Here is a 21,950-nt window from a genome sequence, read left to right as displayed (position 1 = left end):
CCTGGCCCCCACACATCCCCCAGGAGGCAGAGAAGCAGAAGGACTTGATGAGTTCTCATTGTACCATGCCCCTCAGCATTCTACATGCCCTTCAGCCTCCCACACCAGCGATTCCTGGATGGAATCGCAGTCCCAGCGCCCTATCTTATTAGTTTGGTTTCATGGCACATAATCTTTTTATCTGAAGCCTGCTTTATAGCATCATGTCTTTTTTTTTTTTTTTTTTTTTTTTTTTTGGGAGTTTTGCTCTGTTGCCCAGGTTGACTGCCACGGCATTATCTCAGCTCACTGCAGCCTCTATCTCCTGGGTTCAAGAGATTCTCCTATCTCAGCCTCCTGAGTAGCTGGGACTACAGATGCACACCACCACGTCCGGCTAATTTTTGTACTTTTAGTAGAGACAGTTTCACCATGTTGCCCAGGCTGGTCTTGAACTGCTGATCTCAGGTGATTTGCCCAGCTTGGGCTCCCAAAGTGCTTCAATTACAGGCGTGAGCCACCACTCCCAGCCATGTCTTTTTAGCTAAGGTGGAATAACGAACACACATGCTTTGGAATACTCTGATCCTATGTGATTGTTGCTGATACCCTAGTGCATTCAAGACAAAGTAGGTAATTACACCTCTGTACTGAGAATATAATATTACATGCAAAAAGCAACCTCCAGGAAACCTCCATGGCTTCTTTCAGCTTGTCACTGCCCTTTCCTTTCTCCTTCCCTGCCTCCCTTATCCCCAGCGTCCTCTTGACCAGGGACAAAGGAAAGAAAACCTGGGGCTGGTGGGAATGTGCCAACAATGTGCACATGAAGCAGTTTCTCTGTTTGTAGGGAAATGTCAGTGAGTGAGTAGATAGAAATGCCCTGTCCAAACATGGGTCAAAACCCCTTCCTGGGCATGTGGTCATTCTCCGTGTGCCTGGGGAAGAACCTGGCAGTGAGCTGCTGTTCATTTCCAGATGTGTCTCTATAGGGACATGTGGAATTGTTCTAGCATAATGTCACTGTTGGCCAACTTTTATTGACTTGTGAAATGATTTCCAAATTTTAATCCAAAGTTTGCCCTTTTTGGAGGAAAGCAGGGTGTGAGGAAAATAAACTTGAGGATAGAGTTGTTGACTTTGGTTAATTGATTTTTTTTTTTTTTTCTTGAGATGGAGTTTCACTCTTGTTGCCCAGGCTGGAGTGCAATGGCAGGATCTTGGCTCACCTCAACCTCTGCCTCCCTGGTTCAAACGATTCCCCGGCCTCAGCCTCCCGAGCAGCTGGGATTATAGGCATGTGCCACCACAGCCAACTAATTTTGTATTTTTAGTAGAGATGGGGTTTCCCCATGTTGATCAGGCTGGCCTTGAACTCCCGACCTCAGGTGATCTGTCCACCTTGCCCTCCCAAAGTGCTGGGATTACAGGCGTGAGCCACCACGCCTGGCTGGATGCTTTTCAAATAACAAGAGAAAGGACTGGATGCCACATTTACCTCTTTCCCATTTCATCACTTTTAATTTTTCTCTTTTCTTCAGTTTCTTTGTTCCAGCCCATTTAACTCTCGTTTCCCCTCCTCAAGTTTCAGGTTGCGCTTGGCTACCAATTTCGTTCATTTCTGTTGCCTGACACCAATGCTCAAAAGCTGAATTCAAATCAGTGCCACTGTTGTGGAGTGGCTGAGGCTCTGAAAGGCCCAAGCAACCCTCTAAAGAGTTCCCCAAATGAAGGCGCTAACAATCTTCTAATCAAACCTCACTTTGAACCCAAGGGTTGATTCACTTGATAGCAGTCATCAGCACTGTCTTGGAGAAATACAGAATGAGTCATTCACATTTTCTATTTTGTATTAAAAATCTCTTTCACCTGCACTCTAGTTGCTTTTAAGGATGATCTCACTGTGTAATGCTCCAAGTGTGTTAAGCCGTGCTGGATCATGTGACTGCTTTATGGGACGGAACCTGAATTGGTGACGGAGGATTGGGGTTGAGGTGGAGAAAAAACTGACCTTTGCTAATCAACTTATCCTTCCTGTACACAAATCATAATTCCCTTGTGTGTAAAATGAGGGCCAGTACATCTGTCTCCCTACTTTCTTAGCAGTCTTTGTATGTACAGTCATTCAGAACTGATTCACCTGTTTATAGATTGTTGGACCACACTTCACTTTTCTTATTTCACCTTTTGCATCAGCTGATCTACCAGCATTAGACAATGTAAGTCATCGTAGGCTGCTCTGAGGTACAGTACCCAGGTCATAAAAACATGTTTCTTAACACTTAGTACAGTATAAGTTAGAATCATCAGGGCAGCTTTTTACAAATGCAGATTCCTGGGTCCTACCACCAGAAAGTCTGATCCAGGAGGTCTGGGATGAGACTTAGGAATTCACATTTTAATTGACCCAGCAGGCGATTCTGAGGCAGGTGGTCCCATAGACAGCATTTTGAGAACCACCACAGAGGATTGCTAGGAAGGACGCTGACACTCTCAGCTCTACATCCTTGATTTATGGATGAGGTTAAGGAAGCCTAGAGAAGTGAAATGACTAGTCCAGGTTGGTTAGTTAGTTGTTAGTTAAAGCAGAGCATGGATTAGAACTGAGCACCAGTTCTGGGCTTTTCCCACTTCCCCAGCTGCAGGAGAGTAGACTAATAGGAAACAGACTTGCTTTCAACAGGGTGGATTTAAATTAGATACAAGGAAGAACTTCCTGACATAGAAGAGTATTGAGGAAGTCTACAACATCTTTCCCAGAAGGCTTTAATTCAGGGCTGACGCTCATCAGATGTGGGTCCTTGAGATATAATTTGGAGGCAAGGGGAAAGGCAGGCAACCTCTCTTCAACAAATGCTGGTTGTTTTCCATTAAAGGGACCAGAGACTCTTCTTATGGGTCTGCTAATGATGCCTGAAGTTTAACCTGGACAGCGACATAAGTGGCCAGTGATCCAGGAGGCCTGAATCCTACCCCTGGCCGGGATGAGCTTTGTGACGTTGGGCTGCTTGCTGTTTCCTGGTCTCTGCTTCCTCACTATGGGATGAATGGGGTTCCATTAAAGTTTTTCTGATTTCTGTGGTTCCAGTATTTTTACCTTGCATTGTAACCCCCTTCAACAAAGTTTCTTATGCACCATAGGCACTCGGTGGAGTTTTGTCCGCTGAACAAAACAAACACTATTCAATATTGAGAATGGGCCAGGTGTGGTGGCTCACGCCTGTAATCCCAACACTTTGGAAGGCCAAGGCAGGTGGATCACGGGGTCAGGAGTTTGAGACCATCCTGGTCAGCATGTTGAAACCCTGTCTCTACTAAAAAAAAAATAAAAACTAGCCAGGCATGGTGGCAGGCACCTGTAGTCCCAGCGACTGAGGAGGCTGAGGCAGGAGAATTGCTTAAACCCAGGAGGCAGAGGTTGCAGTGAGAGGAGATAGCGCCACTGCACTCCAGCCTGGGTGATAGAACCAGACCCTCTCTCAAAAAAAGAAAAAAGAAAAGAAAACGTATTAAGAATGCAGGAGCCCAATCTTCCAGTTTCCCCCTCCCAAGCCCCCTACCCTAGGACACTTAAGAGACCGTCTCTGAACAGTCTGGTAGTGATACCCCTGTTTTCAAAATTATTTATGTATTTAAAGGGATCTAACGGTAAGTGAGTATGAGTTATAGCTTCAATATCCGTGTACCTTTATGAGTGATCATTCAGATCTGGGCTATGCTATGCTGACTTAGAGTCGCTCCTCAAGCAAGAAGTCAGACCACCATCACATCTCCAATAGCAGTGACGGTTGCTGGCTGCAAGTCTCCATGCCTCATCTCCTATGGCCACCCCACTGACAGGCTGTTTCTGTTCCTTTCAGAAAGCAGATCTGGCTGTGGCAGGCCTCACCATTACAGCTGAACGGGAGAAGGTGATTGATTTCTCTAAGCCATTCATGACTTTGGGAATTAGCATTCTTTACCGCGTTCATATGGTAAGAGACTTATTTTATAAGCATTTATGTCATTAAAGTTATTTGCATGCAAACACTGAGTTATACTGGAATAATGAATGACTCACGGAAATATTTAGATTTCAAGACTTAAATGCAAATGTGTTGGGCTATTTTTTCTCCTATCAGCTGCACGAACTTGCAAACTAGAGGGATGGAGAAGTCATGCTTGTGGGCTTTCCAGTAAAAATTGCTCCTGCCTCTCTGAATAGTGATGACCAAGAATGATCATCCAATACGTGGTGTATCCTGTGTTGGTGATTGGCCCCGTGGGTCACTTTGCTCCCTTCTGGAGGCAGGGCCTGCAGCCCAGATGAGTCACCCTAGCATTTCTCAAGCACAATGCCCACTTCCAAGTCCACCTGTGTTCACTTCTAGTGTTGCATCTGGTGAGGGAATGTAGATTCTTTCTCTCTTGATGATCTGTCCTGGAGAATAAAGGGTAGATCATTTAATGTCATTTATACCCTGCCTGCCCTTTTCTGCATTCCACGCCCCCTATAAAAAAGACTCCTCTGTCTGGGTAGGCCAGGGTGAGTGTCACAGTGAGTTTGTGAGAACACACCAATAGGCAGCTGAGTATGGACATGACCTTCAAGGCTGGTGGGAAGTGCAGAGGAAGAGTCACCCTGGCTGGGTCCCATCCATCAATGGATAATCATTACAGTGCCAGCAAATAGCTGACTTTGCTAGATTACCTTACTGGACAGAAGAGCCTTCCTTTCCTCTTGAAGCCGAACTGGCTCTAAGTGCAGAGTGTCGTACAGATTCGCCCGATATGCTAGTCACTTTCAGTGCCCATGATTCAGCTGCCATGGTATGCTCCAGACCAGAGCCCGTACCTTGAGGCTGCCCAACAGGGGAGGGACCAAGAGGTCACCCCACATGCCTGCTGAAGAAGTGACCCCTTGCCAGTCCCCATATCCCAGCTCTAGAGAAAGGGGGATTGTCCACCTTTGCAGCTCCAGCCTATTCTCCCAACCCTGTGATGGGGGTTGTTGTGAGGGGTTGACTTGTGTCCTCCCACCAAAATACATGCTGAAATTCTAACCTCTAGGACCTGGGAATGTGCTCACATTTGGAAGTAGGGTCTTTGCAGATGTACTCAAGTGAAGATTAGGTCATACTAGATTGGTCTGGACCTTGATCGAATGTCTACTGTCCTTATAAAAAGAGGGAAATTTGAACACAGACACAGAGGAGAATGCCATGGGAATTGGAAGGCAGAGATTGGAGTGATGCATTTACAAGCCAAGGAGTACCAGGTATTGCTGGCAACCACTGAAAACTAGAGGAGACAAGGAAGGACCATTTCGTAGAGCCTGCAGAGAGCCTGGCCCCACTAACACCTCGATGTGGCCTTCCAGCCTCCAGAACTATGACATGATACATTTCTGTTGTTTTAAGCCACCAGTTGTGGTACTTTTTATGGCAGTCCCGGGAGATGAATATAGTCGTGTTGTTCTTATTTTAGAAAGGAAGAAACCGAGTTGCAATCAACTTAAAAACATGGGCAAGGCCACATGTTAGTATGTAAAAGATAAGGGTTCAAACCCAGGAATGATGTGTTTGAAGCCTGTGCTTTCTCCAGGACAGCAGCCTGCCACCCTCCTGTGTGTGGTCTTTTAATCACTTGCATAGGGCACTTTTGTGCACCCTTTTTCTCATTTGGTCCTCAAGACGGCTCTTTGCGGAAGGAGGGCAGGTGTGATAATTTCCAATTTACAGATAAGGAAACTGAAGTCACGCTTGGAGCTAGTCCAGGGCTGAGCCTGGAACTCAGGCCTCTTAACTCCAGGGCAGGGTCTTGCCATCGTCACATCTGTGGGCACTCACTAGGCAGTCTTCCAGCCAGCACCATTTCTGGAGCTCCCCTCCCCCACATTGACCACTGGAGTCGTGGGACATCCAAAAGAAATGGACACACACAGCTTTTGTCCTAACTACCCTGCCATGACCTGCGGCAGCCATGCAGCTAGGCTCTGGCCTTGATGTCTAGATTTCTGGAGGGCACTAAAGCCCTGCTGGTCACTCAGTGGCCCATCAGGAACCAGCTGGTGGAAGGCACCTGACCCCAGGTGTTTTTGCCACCAGGAAACACCCGCTGCTAGGCTGCCGTCCGCACCTAGGGCACTACTGTCCTGAATACCAACTCTGGCCAGAAAGAAACTGCAATTTGCCAACCCTCTGGATATCCCAAACTGGATTGTTGACTAAATATTTCCTACCACCTGAAAACCTGTATGAGCTCCCCTGCATTCATTTCTGGGATGTCAACTTTTATGTGCCAACTTGGCTATGTTATGTTGCTTAGATGCTTGGTCAACCACTAGTCAGGTACTGCTGTGAAGGTATTCATAGATACGACTAACATCTACAATGAATTGACTTCATAAAGGAGAATACTCTCGATAATGTGGGTGGGCCTCATCCAATGAGCTGAAGGATATAAGAGCAAAACTTGAGGTTTCCTGAAGAAGGAATTCTGCCTTAAGTCTATCACGTAGAAATCCTGCCTGAGTTTCTAGCCTGCCCGCCTTTTGGACTTATTAGCCCCCCACAATCACATGAGCCAATTTCTTACAATAAATCTTGGCCTCCACACTGGAGCATCCAGATGCCACGTGGCTGCCTAGACCTGATTGATAACAGGGGGCCAGGCTGAGTAAGAAATGAGCTCTGGGATGAACAGCTTACACTAAGCAGAGCTGACAGTTTATACGTTTATTCAACAAATATTTATCAAGTGCATTCTATGTGTGAGACACCATGCTTAGAAAGTACCAAAAAGTCAGCTGAGGAGAGAACAATCCCAAATTGACTAACCCAGGGGAGACCTGGTTAGAATAAGTCGGAGATGAATGTTCCTGTGTCTGAAACAAAGGAGGCCTTAGCCAGATGTGCTCTGGTTAAAGGATGAACTGGTAGAGTCCACTCCAAGAGCCTAAATCTAAAATTACATAGAGGTGCTATCTCTAATATCATAGTATAAAGGTGATGAAATTAAATAATGGGTGTTCATTGTTTTGCAATTTTTCTCTAATTGTTAGTTCTCTGTGAGAAAAAATATGGGTAATTTAATCACATTTATGATTTATAAGGATCTAGAATGTCTATGTTAGCTCTGTGTTTATGAGGTCACCTGACTGATGAGTTATTGTTACCAGAAACAGAGCATCTGGTGGCAATCAAACCTGTGTGCAAATGTAAAAATAATTAACTTAAAGTGCCTAGTTAAGAATTATTGTTAAAGCTTCCAAAATAATAAGTAGTGACAAGTATGTCTCTGAAGTCCAAATCAGTAATTTGTGACTTTCCAGCGATCTAAGATTATCTAGGCATTTTCATGAACACAGATTATCAACAGTTGACTGTGGGATATTTACCTTCTTCCTAACACTGGGTATAATCTGTTTCTGTTCAGGCATTCTTGGGACCAAAATAAGAATGTTTTGCTCTTTTTTTACCACCTACTCCCTGTTACTCACAAGCTGGCTGAGGATTCTGGCTTTGGCATTTGTTACTGTTTTTCCATCCTGCTTTTTAAAAGTCTCTCTCGCTCTCTCTGTCTCTCTCTTTCTCTCTCCCATCCCTCCTTCCTCTCTCTCTCTCTTTCTCTCTTTCTTTCTCATCCACCTTAAATGTCCGATATCCTTTTGTCTTCTAATTCTACCAGCTCTCCCTGGACAATCTTACTCCCTCCCAAATCTGTGAATCTAACCTTGGCCTCTCCCCTGAGTTCCAGTCGTGTATTTCTGACACATTTCTTCACATCTCCACCTGGATTTCTCACAGGCACCCCAAAAACTGTGTCACAAACTGCATTCCATGTGTTTCTGACTCACACTTACCCTCCTTCCCTGTGCCCCATATCAGGTAATGCAATCTCCATCCAGTAACCGAAGCCATCTTTAACTTTTCTTACCTTACACATTCCATTGGTCATCTCATCTCCCAAAGAGTTCTCAGATATACTGTGTATCCCCATTTGTGCCTTGATTCAGGCTTTCCCAATCTCTGCTGCCATTCCTGCAGCCTGAGCTCCTTTAGGGCAAGGCATTTCTTGTCCATTACTGGATCCCCATCAAAAGGCCACGGTCCTTATAAGCATTCATCAAGAAACAGCAGAGTGAGAACCATGGAGTTTGGACCCAGACAGTCTGGGTTTATTCCCAGTTTTTACAGTTATTAGATGCATGCCACATACATCTTAGCTTATTCATTTGTAAAACTGGGTTGTCATGCAAATTAAATGAGAATACATATGTAATGCACCCATAGCGGTGCCTGACATATGCACAATAAAGTGTTAGCTATTATACTCAATAAATCTATATTAATTATTCCTTCATAATCTATTGTGCATACTGCTGCCTGGGTGTTGTTGTTATTGTTGTTGTTTTAAAAAAAAAAACATAATCATATCAACTTCCTACTTGACATCATTCACCAGCTGCCCATCACTCACAAGAAAAAGTTCAGCTTTCCTACATCCAGGTGTTTGCCTGTAGGCAACTTCACCCTTTGCTGCTCACTGATCTTTTGTCAGGTCAGCCCCTTCCTGCATCCTTCCTCATCTAGGTTCATGCTCATCTACTTGCCTTTCAACCAGCTAACAAACTCTTCTCTGGCTTTCAATACCCAGCTCAAATGGCACTTGCTCTTCCATGTGGCTCCCCTAGATGGAGGAGCCTATACTTCTATTACAATACTTTTAGGTTGCATTATATTATTCCTTGTTTATCTGTCTCTCCTTTTGTAGCCCCTAGTGGGAGGTACATTAAGGGAAAATTACCCTATTGTCAGACCACAAATTTTTATGATATGATTTTAGGTGTAGAAAATGTGATCATCCTAAACATGCAGTAGTTACTTGATAGGAAGGAGGGAAAGGAAGGAGGGCAGGCCATAAATCCAGTGATCCTGTGGGCAGTGAGTGCTATGCTTTCCTTTGTGGCTCCTCATTAGGCAGCACTGAACCCCAGGAACCTGGGATTCTATTAGGGAAGCTTACAGGGCGAGTATTCCAGGCAGCAGGACGAGTGACCCAAATAGATTTTTTTTTTAACCTTCTGGCCTTTACTCCTGTAGGTCTTGAGAACAAAAAGAGGTAGGAGGCAGATGTTTCAGGCAGCCTAGATGCAGCTTCTGCTTAGGTCTGGCTGTAGTTGCTACCTGAACTCACTGCTGTCTCTCAATGTCTGCATATTCCATACACAACATAGCATCCACCTAGGAAGGTATCAGAATCCTTGGTTGGGGCCAGATGGGCTTCTAGGCTGTACGTAAATGGCCCAGGCTTTAGCCTTTGTTGTCCTGGCACTTCAAGGATGGAAGCCAAGTGGCAGGACATCTGAAGTTCAAGACTTTTGATTTCCCTGGCACATCAGCTCATCTCTTTGTACTGATAAGTTCAGTATTTGGTATGGCAGTATAATTCCAAGGACATTTTGCAGTCAAGGGTTTTATGGTATTGATGCATACTTTGAGCTCTCAAATATCTGTATGAATGGAGGGGAAAAGAACATGAAATACCAAAACCATTTGTATTTGATGTTAGAGTATATCATATAGTTTTCTGTCTCTTTTTTTTTCTGCAGCAGCAATTTACCTAATGATGCTTTGCTCGGATTAATATTAAAGTGAATGTGTATTCCTCAAGCACACCCTGACTGTTAGAGCAAGGCATCATCAGAGTGTGCCAGAAGCCAACTTGAGATTCAGTGTTTGGCCCATAGAACACCCATGTGAATGAATCTCATCAGAACAGTTCATTGTTGCTGGGTGCAGTGACACACACCTATAATCTCAGCTACTTCGGAGGCTGAGGCAGGAGTATCACCAGGGTTTGAGGCTGCAGTGAGCTATGACTGCACTCCAGCCTGGGCAACAGAGCAACACCCCATCTCTTAAAAAATTAAATAAGTTAAAATAAAAACTCAGTATTGACATCTTCGAGGAAGATTGGGCATATGTCTAAGATGTTGTATGTTGACTCACATCTCCTAATTTATAAAGCACTTCCACGTGCAGTCTCTGGCTTACTGCAACAATATCCTGAAGCCAGCTGTATGATTCTCATTTTACAGGACAAAATTCTGAAACTCTGTGAGCCCAGATAGTGTACAGGAAAGAGGGAAGTAGGCCAGGTTTTTTTACTTGGGGGCAGTGAAACCAGGTTTTTGGTCTCCAAGTTCCATACATGTCCAACTATCTGTCTTTATGGTATTATAGGTGTATTTCTTCAGTGTCAACGCCATGCTTTTGACAATCACTCTTTCAAGATCCTTTACTATTTGAGGATACTATTTCTGATCCCACAGAGGGTCTCAAGCCAGCTAGAACATCTGAGACTCCCTGGAAAATGTGAACTTACCACTTTCCCCCCTACCAACCTGTTCCACCTTTGGTTAACAAATGGGAAAGTTTTATACCCTGTTGTTTTTCTCTTCTTAACTCTCGCTACAGTCTTCTTTCTCAAGAAAAAGAAAAAAAGAAAAAGCAGGCAGTGGTAAAAAAAGTGAGGGAGAAATAAATGCTGACATTAAATTAATCCATGACATTGCTGGATGTATTACCCGCTTTTCAAGAAGGTCTGCTTCGTTTCAGAAAGACTGTCTAGGAAAATGGAGAACAATGCTAAGTAAACCAGTGAATCATTTCTAATACTGTTTAATACTCTGATATAAGAAAATGGAAAATGAATAGAGTTCTGTTCCTTAAAGCTAAGTAACATGATAGCCCATATAATGGAAATATAGATCCCTGAATGTATAATCATGTTAATATTGGTTATTTGTTGAGTGGCTGTCTCTCAAGAAACTCAAGGTGTGTTATCAACATTATTTTGGTAATTCTTATGGCCCCTCTTCATGCGGATTAAGGTGCTCTGTTCATGATGCTCCTTTCTAAGGGAAAAGACAATGGCACACGGGAAGTTGAGTGGCTTACCTAGCACTGCCACTCAGCACATTCAGGTCAGTGCCAGGATTAGAATGTAGGTCTCCTCACACCAGATTTTCAGTCAGGAACTGAAAATAGATAACACTAGATATGAGTTCTATGGGCAACAGACCCATCTGGTCTGTTTATGTGGATAGGAATTAATTACTTGCTTCCTTTTTTCTTCTTGGAGTCAGAGGTGGAGAGTGCACGCTAAACCAAAATATCAGCAGGGCAATCCATTGCAGACACACTGGGGGAAGCCATCCATGGGATCCTGCTGAGGGACAGGAAGAAATCACCTCCTCCTGCCTCTCCCAGAGGAGTCTTGGAGAGACTGCATTCTCTTACCTCTTCAGCCCAGGACAGTGTTTAATTGACCATTGAGCACTGCTGGGAGTTGACTACATCACAAGCAACCTTCCTATAAATTGCCACTTAGTTCTAAGGACTGTAAAAAAGCACATGAAGGACACTTTGTCCTTGGCTATGCTGGGAGGAGATGGAGTTTGGGGAAGGAAGAGAGCTGATATCACGCATTTGTGTAGGGAAATGGTAACTAGGCTACAGAGCCCTAACACAGATCCAAGAGAACCTGCCACGTGTCTGGTCCTCTCTGTCAGTGACTTCTTTGGGAAGGTTGAGGCAGGATCAAGTTCTAAAGGTTGCAATCACTGGCTTTTAAGAGTCATCATTCCAGAAGAAAGCCTGGTATTGCCCTAAGTGCTTCTCTGGAAAGCCCTGAAGGAACCCTCATGTTGCATGTATTACAGTCATAGAAACTCCAGGAGTTCTGAAAAGTGGCTGTAGCCAGATAGCATCCTTCCCCAAAGCGTCTTTAACATGTGTCAGTATAAGACAGAAAGTTTAGTATTTCTTGTCCATTGCAGAAGGCATCAGTATAAAAGAAAGTTCCCTTCTTTGTAACACACCATCTCCCCACTAGTGACCTCTTCACTCACAGCTACCATTAGACAGAAGGAGAGCAAACACACATACAGCTCTATGTGTTAACTCACTGGGTTCTCAAAACAACCCCATGAGGTAGTTTTTATTATTACTTCCATGTTACACAAGAGGAAACAGAGACCTAAAGGTTACCCAACTTACCCAGGATTGCGTGTCTCGTAAATGTAGAGCCAGAATTCAGTCTTGGGCAGTCTGGCTCCAGAGTCTGGATTTTATTCACTACCTGTCCTGACTGCCTGGCTCTGGTTTGGCCATGCATTTGGCTCCAGACTCTGGGAAAGCAACTGCAGTCTTCCTAGAATGTAATTTCTTCCAGTATGCTTAGAGTGAAGTATCACTGAATTAACAGATTATTTTTGAGGACAAGAGGAATTTTGGGCATGCAAAGGGCAGGGTTCATGCAACTTCATAGCTCCATGGATGGCCCCACTACTATCATGCAAAGGACCTACACACACCAGGACTGTGGGCAGTTGATGACCAGCTTCGCATCTCTTCCTCCTTCAAAGAACATCAAGGATGCTGATTGACAGTCAGACTGAAGCACAGTCTAAACATCAAGGGAGCTAGTTCTAATTTTGCTGCCGTCTGATTTTCAATTTCATCAGCACAGCTTGACCAGTCTTTGACATCTGGAGCATAGACTATATATAACCACCTATCTACTTCCAAAGTGGTTGTATTTACCAGCAGGAGCTGGCCCAACTCACAGTCAACAGAGATGTGTATAAATCAATACAAATGCCTATAAATACAGCAGAGTCACAATAAATGGTGATGGGTATAAATAAATAATGTTTAAGAGTACTCTAAGAGGCTGTGTAGGTTGAGAGTTTACTGGCATTGGGGAGAAGGCATGGGATTAATTAGGGAGTAAATAAAAATGCAAAGATGAAAAGGAGAGGAAGATGCAGCACAGCTGCCATTTGAATGAAGGAGAGGGTGGCATGCCTATGGCACAGCTCAATGAATGAGCACCAGAAAAACTGAAGCCATCACCAATGATTTGAGCGAGGCACTTAACCTCCCTGGGTCTCAGTTCTTCCATCTATCAGTATGGAAAATTGAGTATTGAAATCAAGAGAACATAGTGAAGCACTTTGAGTTCTTCAGAAGAAAGGCCTTACCATCATGCCTCCTTTGGGGTAAGGAAAATCAATTATTTGGAAGAAATGCCTATAGTATATGACACCTGATTTGCCCCAAGCACCAGTAGCTCACATGTCTTTGGGAAGAAAGTGATCTAAAGCGTCTGCATAGAAAAAAATGGTAGGCACTCAGAATTTTGCAGAAAACATACATCTCTTTGGCATCACAGAAACAGCATGGATTAGCCTAAGCCAAGGCTGTATAAACCTGGCCCCAAATCTCAAATCACTGCCCATTCTTAGCTCTTCTGGTTGGCATCAGTCAATCACAAGTAGAATCCGATGTTGCCTTGCCAGTGTGACTGATAGGTTTCTGGGGGAGGTGTGTTTATGTCTGGGTTTTTGTTTGTGTGATTTTCTGTGTTTTATACCTTCAGTCTCTAGTTTTCCTACAGCTGTGCATCATTCCTTATCACTCATAACCAAATATGGCAGCTTTAAATAGTGCTGTCATTTTCCTCAATTTCACTTGTTGTGATATAATCAGGTATAGATTTCTGACACTGAGCATCTAATGGGGTTCAGATTCAGAAAGCAACAGTAACAGATTTTTCAGTTGAGAGACAGAGCGAAACAGTCATAAGTGACAGGGCACACGGAATTCATGCGCATTTACTCAGAGAAACTCTGGGGTCAAAAAAGACTCCAGGAGTGGACCACACTAGTGATTTCTGTTGCAGTAGGTATATAGGCATGATCAGCTCCTTTTGTGCTTCCGGACTCTGTATATGGGTTCTACCCTCTCTGTGTCTTCCTGTGTCTTCCTCTAGCTCTTAGGATGATGAAAGAAACACAGTCAAGCCATGACGGACACAGGAATGATAAAGTGGGGACTTGGATTCTGCTGCTCTGAAGTCCTTTGCTTCCTCTTAGGGATTTATGTAATGATGGGATGGGACAAGCTCAAATGATCTCCTCATTCTTGTCCTGTTCCCTTCCCTAAGTTACTGGGTTTGTCCCCCAGATTTTTCATTTTTCCAGTAATACCTGAGTGTTGTATGCAGACTGAGCAAGGATGCAGAAAGGGTCACAGAACTTGCAAATGGTATCTAAAGGCAGTTCCGTGGTCCGAGCCCATACTGTGAAAGAAAAACAATTTCAGATAGGCCGTGTGAGTGGTCACTGTCACACGCTGCTGAAAGGCCACAGTGCCCAAGAATAGCTGCCCTTTTTGGCAGAGGATGAGTATTTACATTGTCTCCATGTACCCTCCGGCTCTTGTCTCAAAGAGGAAAGTAAAACTGCAGCACAGGTGGAAGGAAGCACAGTGTGCCCATTGGCATCCTAAGACGGAAGGGAAAAGCATCCAGAAGAGAAGCTGAAACTCACCCATGATGGGGGCTATGCAGATAAAACAGGAGTGCGCAAAACTGTCTCCTCCCACCTGCCTCAGATGCAGCCGTGAAAACAGCTATTGTCACTTGGGGTTTCTCAGCTTCTTCCAGCTTCCTCTGGATAATGAAAGCTCAGAAGGCTGGTTGAGTTTAGCTCAGTATTGGCAAAGAGAGTTCCCTTTTGTGTTTCTGGGAACCCCTGTGTAAAACTGACATACCTTGAAAGTGACAGTAGGTTGCGCCATGACTGATATGATCTTGAGCTTAAATGCTCACCTATTCACAGAATCCTGAGCTTAGTACTGATTTTCAGTCCTGTCCATGGACTTCCTAGATTTCTGGGATCATAAAATCATAGCATTCCCCACTTACAATAGTCCTTAGGGAGCATCTAGTCCAGTGGTTTTATAGTAGATGAAAGAAACCAGCCTGGCACCAGACAGGGTAGCAGCACAGAGCTGCAGAGAACATGCCCTGTCTGCAGCGGGGAGCCCACACTCAGCTTCAGCCAATTGGGAACCTGGACTCCATGTTGCCAGATCACTCCATTTTTTAAAAAGCCAGAAATCTAGATATGTATGTGAAGTTACCTAATTATTTAATGCTGGCAACTAATACAAATAGGTAAATACTGCAGGGTAAACAGTGCAAGTCTGTGGGCCGTATGTGTCCACAGGCCCCCAGCGTGTCACCTCGGAGCTAGCCCACTCCAACTGAGGCCAGAGAAGGGTGGGGACTTGTCTGAGACCACATGGCTCAGGACTTGGAGCCGGTGACTTAACTCCAACCTTCTCATTCCATTTTGTTTTCCTGTGAAAAATGGCGGGGAGCTTGGCGTCCAGGCTTCCATTCCTGGCTCCATCGTCTGGCTCACAGGACTCTGGCCAAACTCATCCCCGGGCTTGCAACAAACCATGTTTTCCCCTGGCATAGTGGTATGAGCCCTGGGCTTTGAGTCAGAAGACATGGGCTTGTTTGGGTCCCGGCTCTTCCACTTACAAGCTGTGGAACCGTGGGCACATCTCTGGCTGCCCGTGACTTTCGCTTCTTCACTCGTGAAGTGAGAGTAATAATTTGTGCCTCCCAGGACTGTTTTGACATGGGAAGGGCTCACTGTGTGAGATCACCCTGCAAACAGAACCCAAAGATTCCAGTTGTATTAGCATCCTCGTGAAAAAGATGTGAGTGTCTAAGAAGGGTGCTGTGGTCACATCCAGCCATGCAGAGAGCAGGAGCTCAAAGGTGCTCCCCAAGCCCATCCTCGATCCTCCACGGAAGACACAGGGTGGTACGTGGAGGCACTGAGGGTTGTTCCTCTTTGCCAGCACAAAGCCTGCCTCACCCCACGAAGTGGCACGGCCCCTGCTGCTGTTGTGTCGCCTGCTGAGGTCAGGGATGGACAGTGTTGTTTGGAGCAGCCTGGCTACACCCTCATTCCTGGTGTCATTTGAACCAATCACCCAGAGCCCAGAGAAATGGGAACGGGGGCCAGACCCACACTCACTACCTCGTCTGCCCTGCCCAGCCCAAGGTCGTTTTGACTGAATGTGTGCGGTGAATCTTGTTTTTTTCTCCATTTCCAGGGACGCAAACCCGGCTATTTCTCCTTCCTGGACCCGTTTTCTCCAGGCGTCTGGCTCTTCATGCTTCTAGCCTATCTGGCTGTCAGCTGTGTCCTCTTCCTGGTGGCTCGGTAGGCTCCTCTTCCCTTCCCCGTCCTCACACCGCCACCTCGTGTCCACCTCTGGGAACTGCATGGGGAGGGGGTGGGGAGGAGGGGACTGGTGGGTTGGGAAGATCTTGGTGCCAAACTAGAGGGACAGGAGAAGGACTCGGGACCTGAAATGCTGTCTGCCCAGCTGTCAACCTCATGCTGCCCATCCAAACATTCCCCACTGTGTACGACACAGGTGGCTTGGCTTCTGCACCTCTGCCTCCTGTTCCATCCCTCTTCCCCCCAAGACCCTCACCCATGCCCTCTGCTTATGTAGGAGCTCTGGCAAGAGAGGAGGGGTAGGGTGGCAGGATGATGACTCTGATTAAGCATTGCACATTTGGCTGCCCTGGCATCAGCCGTTGCCACAAAGGACCTGCCACAAAGTGCTGGATGACAAGAAACAGAGCCTGCGAATCTGGGCTGGGGCACTGGGGGCTGCAGTGCCTTCCAGAAACAGAGCCTGCGAATCTGGGCTGGGGCACTGGGGGTTCCCTGGCACAGGCCAGGGAGAAGGCCTCCTCTGCATACAGCCTGAGTCTGCCTCTGAAAACACAGCTGCTAGTCAAATGGGAACCATGAGGCTGGTGGCGGGCGGCAAGGAGGTGGAATGGGGAGAGACGTTTTCAAGAAGTGCTGAGTTGAGACACATGGGCCAGACCAGGGAGTGGGGAGAAGCCCTTTCCTATCCCCAGGAAACCAGGAGCTGCGCTGGTCCTATGGAAAAACCCGAGGAGCAGCCTGAGGCTGTGGCCTGCCAAGCCCATGCTCAAAAATGGAGGTTTTGCTCGAGGCCATGGGCTATTGGACTAGACTGGGCTGCAGGGGAGCCAGCTTAACCCCCCAGAAGTGGGATGAGCCCTGGTGGCTCCCAGCAGCTCACTCAGGTCCCTGCTGCCACTAGCCCTCCACTTCCTGCAGTGGAGGCTCACAAAGGGCTGTTACGTGGGAGCAGAGAACCACTCAGGAGGAGCGTCTGGAAATCTGTCCGTGGCTCTGTTTGCAGGTGTCTCCTGAGTTTGTTACCTTTGCCACGATGGCAGGCAGACAGTTTCAGAGTACACATCACAATTCTGTGGGGTGTATGGGGCCTTCCCCTAGGCATGTTCATTCAGTGGATTGAGGGGGGCACTCAGGGATGGAGCTGCTGCATCGTGAGCCCTAGGGAACCACGGGCTACCAACCCCAGCCTGCACAAGAAGGGTGCATCAACCTGTCTGCACACACCTCTTCCAGTAGAGACCAAGATCCCCAAGATCAGGAAGGTCTCTGGGGCCCACAAGATACTGCCCAAATAAGACAGTCCTGATGACAATCTGGTCATCTTGAGAAGTGGCAGAGTTTGCTGGTTGGACACCACCAACCCCTCTCAGGCCTGTAGGCATGGCCACTGTCGAGTATCTGCTGTCAGTGACAGCTGGCGAGATGGGGAGCTAGCGTGCTGTCTGACACCTTCCCTCTCTACTTTGCCACACCGTTGCCACGTTAGGAGGCTGTCTATGTGAGCCCTGATGCCACTGTTCTGTAATTCACACTTGCCCCTTGAATGTGAGCCTTTGGGTATGACATGCCACAGCACTCAGGTCACCTCAATGGCCTTGGAAAGAGTCTCGGAGCTTGGTGAGCAGATACATACAAGCCTGTTTCAGCACACGCATAGCAGCCTGGAGTTTCATCCAGCCCTGGGATGTGACGCTGCCCCTCTCCCCTCCCCTCCACACCCAAACACACCATCTTCAACATCTAGCATCACAGAAAGGTTAACAGAAAATGCGCTAAAGGGCTAACCATACGGCCTCTTTCTATCTTCTCTCTCTCACTACACACACACACACACACACACAGACACACACAAACACACGCAATACTGGAGTCTAGGGTAGTCTGCCTTAAGGTAATGATTTTCAAACATGGTTTTATGGACTGCAAAGGCTCCTGGGAGCTAACAGAGCCTCTGGGGGTAGAATGACAAGAGGCCGGGCAGCCAGAACCCTGGGTCCCCAACACCTCCTCATCCAGACCAGCTGTACTTTTATATATTGTATTTCTGGGTAAGACTTTACAGGGAAAAAAGAGTCTGAAAACAACAGCCCTTGGGTAGCCATTCCCAAGCAAGCTGATCTTCACAGCCCTATAGGAGCTTTTAGACATTTGAATTCTCAGACTCTCTAGGGGAAGGGCCTGAGAATCTACATCTTTGAAGTTCCCCGGATCTCACCAATGGTCCGTAGGCTTGTGAGCCACCAGGTGGGGCAGCATGAGTGCCAGCCAGCTCCTTGGGATCTGCACAGAGGGACGGTGCACATCTCACAGCGCACAGGGCCAACACTGGCACATTCATGTTATACTCAGGAAAGGGAGGCGTGGACGGAAACAGGAAGCAGCAACAGTAGGAACACCAAGTGCACATCAGGCCAAGTGCAGGACGGGAAAGCCGTGTGATGATAACACCCAGCACACAGCACCCCACCCTCCTGGGGGGTGCACACCTGTGCATGCAGTTTCCCTCATCAGAGCTGGAAGGCTTTGCGTGGGAGATGGGCTGGGGTTGCAAGTGTCTGCCTGGCAGGCAGGGGAAGAGAGGGCATTCTAGGCATCAAAGGGGCCGCTCAGAGAGACGCCAGTGGTGAGGCTGAGGGACAGCAGGGGAGTGTCCCGGCCTCACCCCCAAGGTCTCAGCTCCATGTGCCCCTCACACTCACTGGGAAGCTTGAAACAAATACTGATGCCGGGCCCCACCTGAGCCAATGAAACCAGCATCTTTGGGAGTGGAATTCAAGCAGCAGCATTTTTTTAAAGCTTCTGGGGAGGCCTGAACACAGATAGGGGAGAGCCTGGCCTTAGACACCATCCAGGCCAGTGGCTCTCAGTGTGGACACTGGGCTGGTGGCGTCAGCATCATCTGGGAACTTGGGAATTCTTAGGTCTCACCCCAGACTTACGGATGCAGAAGATTTGGGGCTGGAGCCCAGCCGTCTGTGTCAGCACACTGGCTTGGTGGTTCTGGGGTAGGCTGAGGCTGGGGGGCCTCTGCTCTAGGCTGAGGGTCTTCAAACGGTGGTTCTAAGGGATGCTAGTATTTCTGTCATCACCCTGTCACTGGTAGTGACAGAACAAGCAGCTTCCCACACTGTCCACCTCTTGACACTCCTAACCTCAAGGGCTCCACTTTCATCTTTTCTTTTCTTTTCTTTTCTTTTTTTTTTTTTTTTTTGAGACAGGGTCTCACTGTGTCTGTCTAGACTGGAGTACAGTGGTGCAATCTTGGCTCACTGCAGCGTCTCCCTTCCGGGCTCGATTCTCCCACCTCAGCCTCTTGAGTAGCTGGGATTACAGGCACGCACCGCCACACCTGGCTAATTTTTGTGTGTATTTTTCAGTAGTGATGGGTTTTGCTATGTTGCTCAGGCTGGTCTCGAACCCCTGGACTCAAGCAATCCACCCACCTCGGCATCCCAAAATGCTGGGATTACAGGCATGAGCCACCACGCCCGCCATCCTCTCTTTTGTAGTTTGGAGTGCCACATCAGAATTTATTGGGGGAAAAGTCTCTTTGATTAAAAAAAGTTTGAGAACCATCAGCCCAGTCCAACCTGCTTCATTTTTTTGGTTGCGAAACTCCAACTCCAGCAAAGGGAGGTGGCTTGCACAAGGCCACAGGCTGACCTCAGAGGTGAGACCAGCCTGGAGAGCCTGCCAGTGTCCCTTCACACCCCTCCTCTGTGGCACTAGTATATGATCCTTTTATCTCACAGGTTGACGCCCTACGAGTGGTACAGCCCACACCCATGTGCCCAGGGCCGGTGCAACCTTCTGGTGAACCAGTACTCCCTGGGCAACAGCCTCTGGTTTCCAGTTGGGGGCTTCATGCAGCAAGGCTCCACCATCGCCCCTCGCGCCTTGTCCACCCGCTGTGTCAGTGGCGTCTGGTAAGACCCCAGCAGAGGTGAACCAGGCCAAGTGGGGCAGGGACACAAAAGGGATCCTCTGACAAGCCGGCTGTAGCTGCTGGTAGCAGCCCTTCGGGAGAGCCCCAGAGCCTCTGCCTCTTACAGCAGACCCAAGCAGGGAGCTGAGTGCTTTCTGCCAGCTCGGAAGCTTGGGGCAATGGATGGGGCTGCTCTGTACCATCTGCTGTCCTCCCCCTTACTCAGCCTCTGGGGTCTGGATGCAGAGGGGAGCCAAGGCAGGAAGGGAGAGGAGGTGAGAAAGCGGTCTTGATGACCTTCAGCAAAGCAATGGTAACTTCCTGACCTGAAAATGACCTGATGTTTGAGAAGGCATATGCAGATGTATGCAAATACGGTCCTGCTGGCAGGAAGTCCCTGCAGGAAGAAGCCAGACTGGCTGCCACATCACACCCCCTCTGCCAGCCTTCTGAGGCTGTGTGTCTTTGCCCTTGGCTCTGGGGACTTGCTGGCCTGTTCACCTCAGCAGGTGTAGGAAAATGCAAACTCTTGTCTTTCAGAGTTGAGCAAATGATTCAATATGTAGGAAAGCTCTTTGAAAACTTGAAAGTGCTACGTAAGTTTATGGACTGATCATAGTTAGTAGACCATTATGGGGGCAAATGAAAATCAAAACAGATATATGTATGTGACCTAGAGAGGTGAGTTTGTAGAACACAACTTTTTGATGCTCTCTTAAAAATCTGCTGTGGGTTTGACTGCCATAGCGTACAGGACTTCCGAGCTTAGTTCTCTCCTTTCCTTCTCAGCGTGTTTAGCCAAAGGAAAAGGCAAGGTGATGTTTCCTCCCTTGGGTACGGGTCCCTAGACCGGGTGGTCTGGACAGGATTACTGGAGGAGCCGCTAGGCTGCTGGAAGGTGAAAAGGCAGCTGAGACAGCCATGCCTTCCTGTCTGGTGTTTCCATTTTCCCTGATAAACAATAAATATACCAGGATTTAAACCTCTTGGGTGAGATGCTTGCCTGTTACCAGATAGTTCAGAGAAGTCACTGAGTAGATCACCATGGAGAAGGGAGCTCAGGTCCCCAGGAAGAGGGATGGATGGTCTCAGCAAGGAGAGTCACGGAAGTCATACAAAATCCGGGAATGTGGGCAGAAGCCCTGGGAGAGGAGCGTCTGGGGATGTGGATCTCTTTCTCCCTGGGCCTTTTCCTTCCGGAGAGTGACTGCTCCCACGGATGCAGCTGGGGCCCCACTGCCCAGTTCAGCCACTTGTCAGCCCTACCCTTACCCCAGGAAACTCCTCCTCCAGGACCTAGCCGCCCTGCAGGCTACCCTGCCCTGAGGGGGGCACTCAGCAGTGGCTTTAAATAGCTGGCCCCAAGTGGCTTGGTCACTCAGTCCCAGAGCGTGTGTGGGGAGGGACTGAGCGTGAATTCGAAGCTGCCGTGACAGTTCTGACTCCAGGTGGTCGGTGCGCTTCTCTCCCAGCCCTCTAACAGTTCCTAGTTCTTAAATCAGGGCCTCAGTTTGGTCCTTTCCATGGAGGAATGGGAGGTCAGAAGACAGGTGAGAGGCCTACCTTGGCCTCCTCACCCAGAGCATGTGACAGACAACACCGTGTCGCTGGAGAGAATGCCAGCTTTGCAGGTGAAAACACCCTTTGACACAGGAGCAAGGCTCCATGGACCCCTCCGGAAGCGGCATGGGCATCAATCCCTTTTTCAGCAGAGTCGATGCGTTTGCACTGAGCCATTTGTGCCCTCTGATTCATTTCCTTGTGACCAGTACCCTAAGTAGCCACCTGGGTTGTAGCCAGAGTGTAGCCAACTCTGACGTTATGTCCACACCTAGGGCTTATTAACCCCCGGCACACACCACCACAGCTAAGCAGCTGCAGAGCGCTGCCTTCCTTCTGGGGATCGCTTGCCCCAGGCCTCTTCTTAGGGATGGTCATGAGAAG

General features: G+C 47.5%; 1 protein-coding gene across 2 annotated transcripts in view; it reads left to right on the top strand.

Moving 5' to 3' along the window:
* Window positions 1-21,950, top strand: part of GRIK4 (glutamate ionotropic receptor kainate type subunit 4) — a 337,173-nt gene that overhangs the window by 283,571 nt on the left and 31,652 nt on the right. For both annotated transcript variants that reach the window (XM_032285175.1, XM_032285174.1), the window contains 3 exons: window positions 3,840-3,953; window positions 15,948-16,057; window positions 19,834-20,007. In XM_032285175.1, the coding sequence (XP_032141066.1) occupies window positions 3,840-3,953; window positions 15,948-16,057; window positions 19,834-20,007 (398 nt within the window). The remainder of the gene's footprint in view (window positions 1-3,839; window positions 3,954-15,947; window positions 16,058-19,833; window positions 20,008-21,950) is intronic.

The sequence above is a fragment of the Sapajus apella genome, unplaced genomic scaffold (assembly GCF_009761245.1).
Source record: "Sapajus apella isolate SASKATOON/1434 unplaced genomic scaffold, GSC_monkey_1.0 scaffold16, whole genome shotgun sequence".
NCBI classification, from domain to species: Eukaryota; Metazoa; Chordata; class Mammalia; order Primates; family Cebidae; genus Sapajus; species Sapajus apella.
This window is presented reverse-complemented; position numbering and strand designations above follow the sequence as displayed.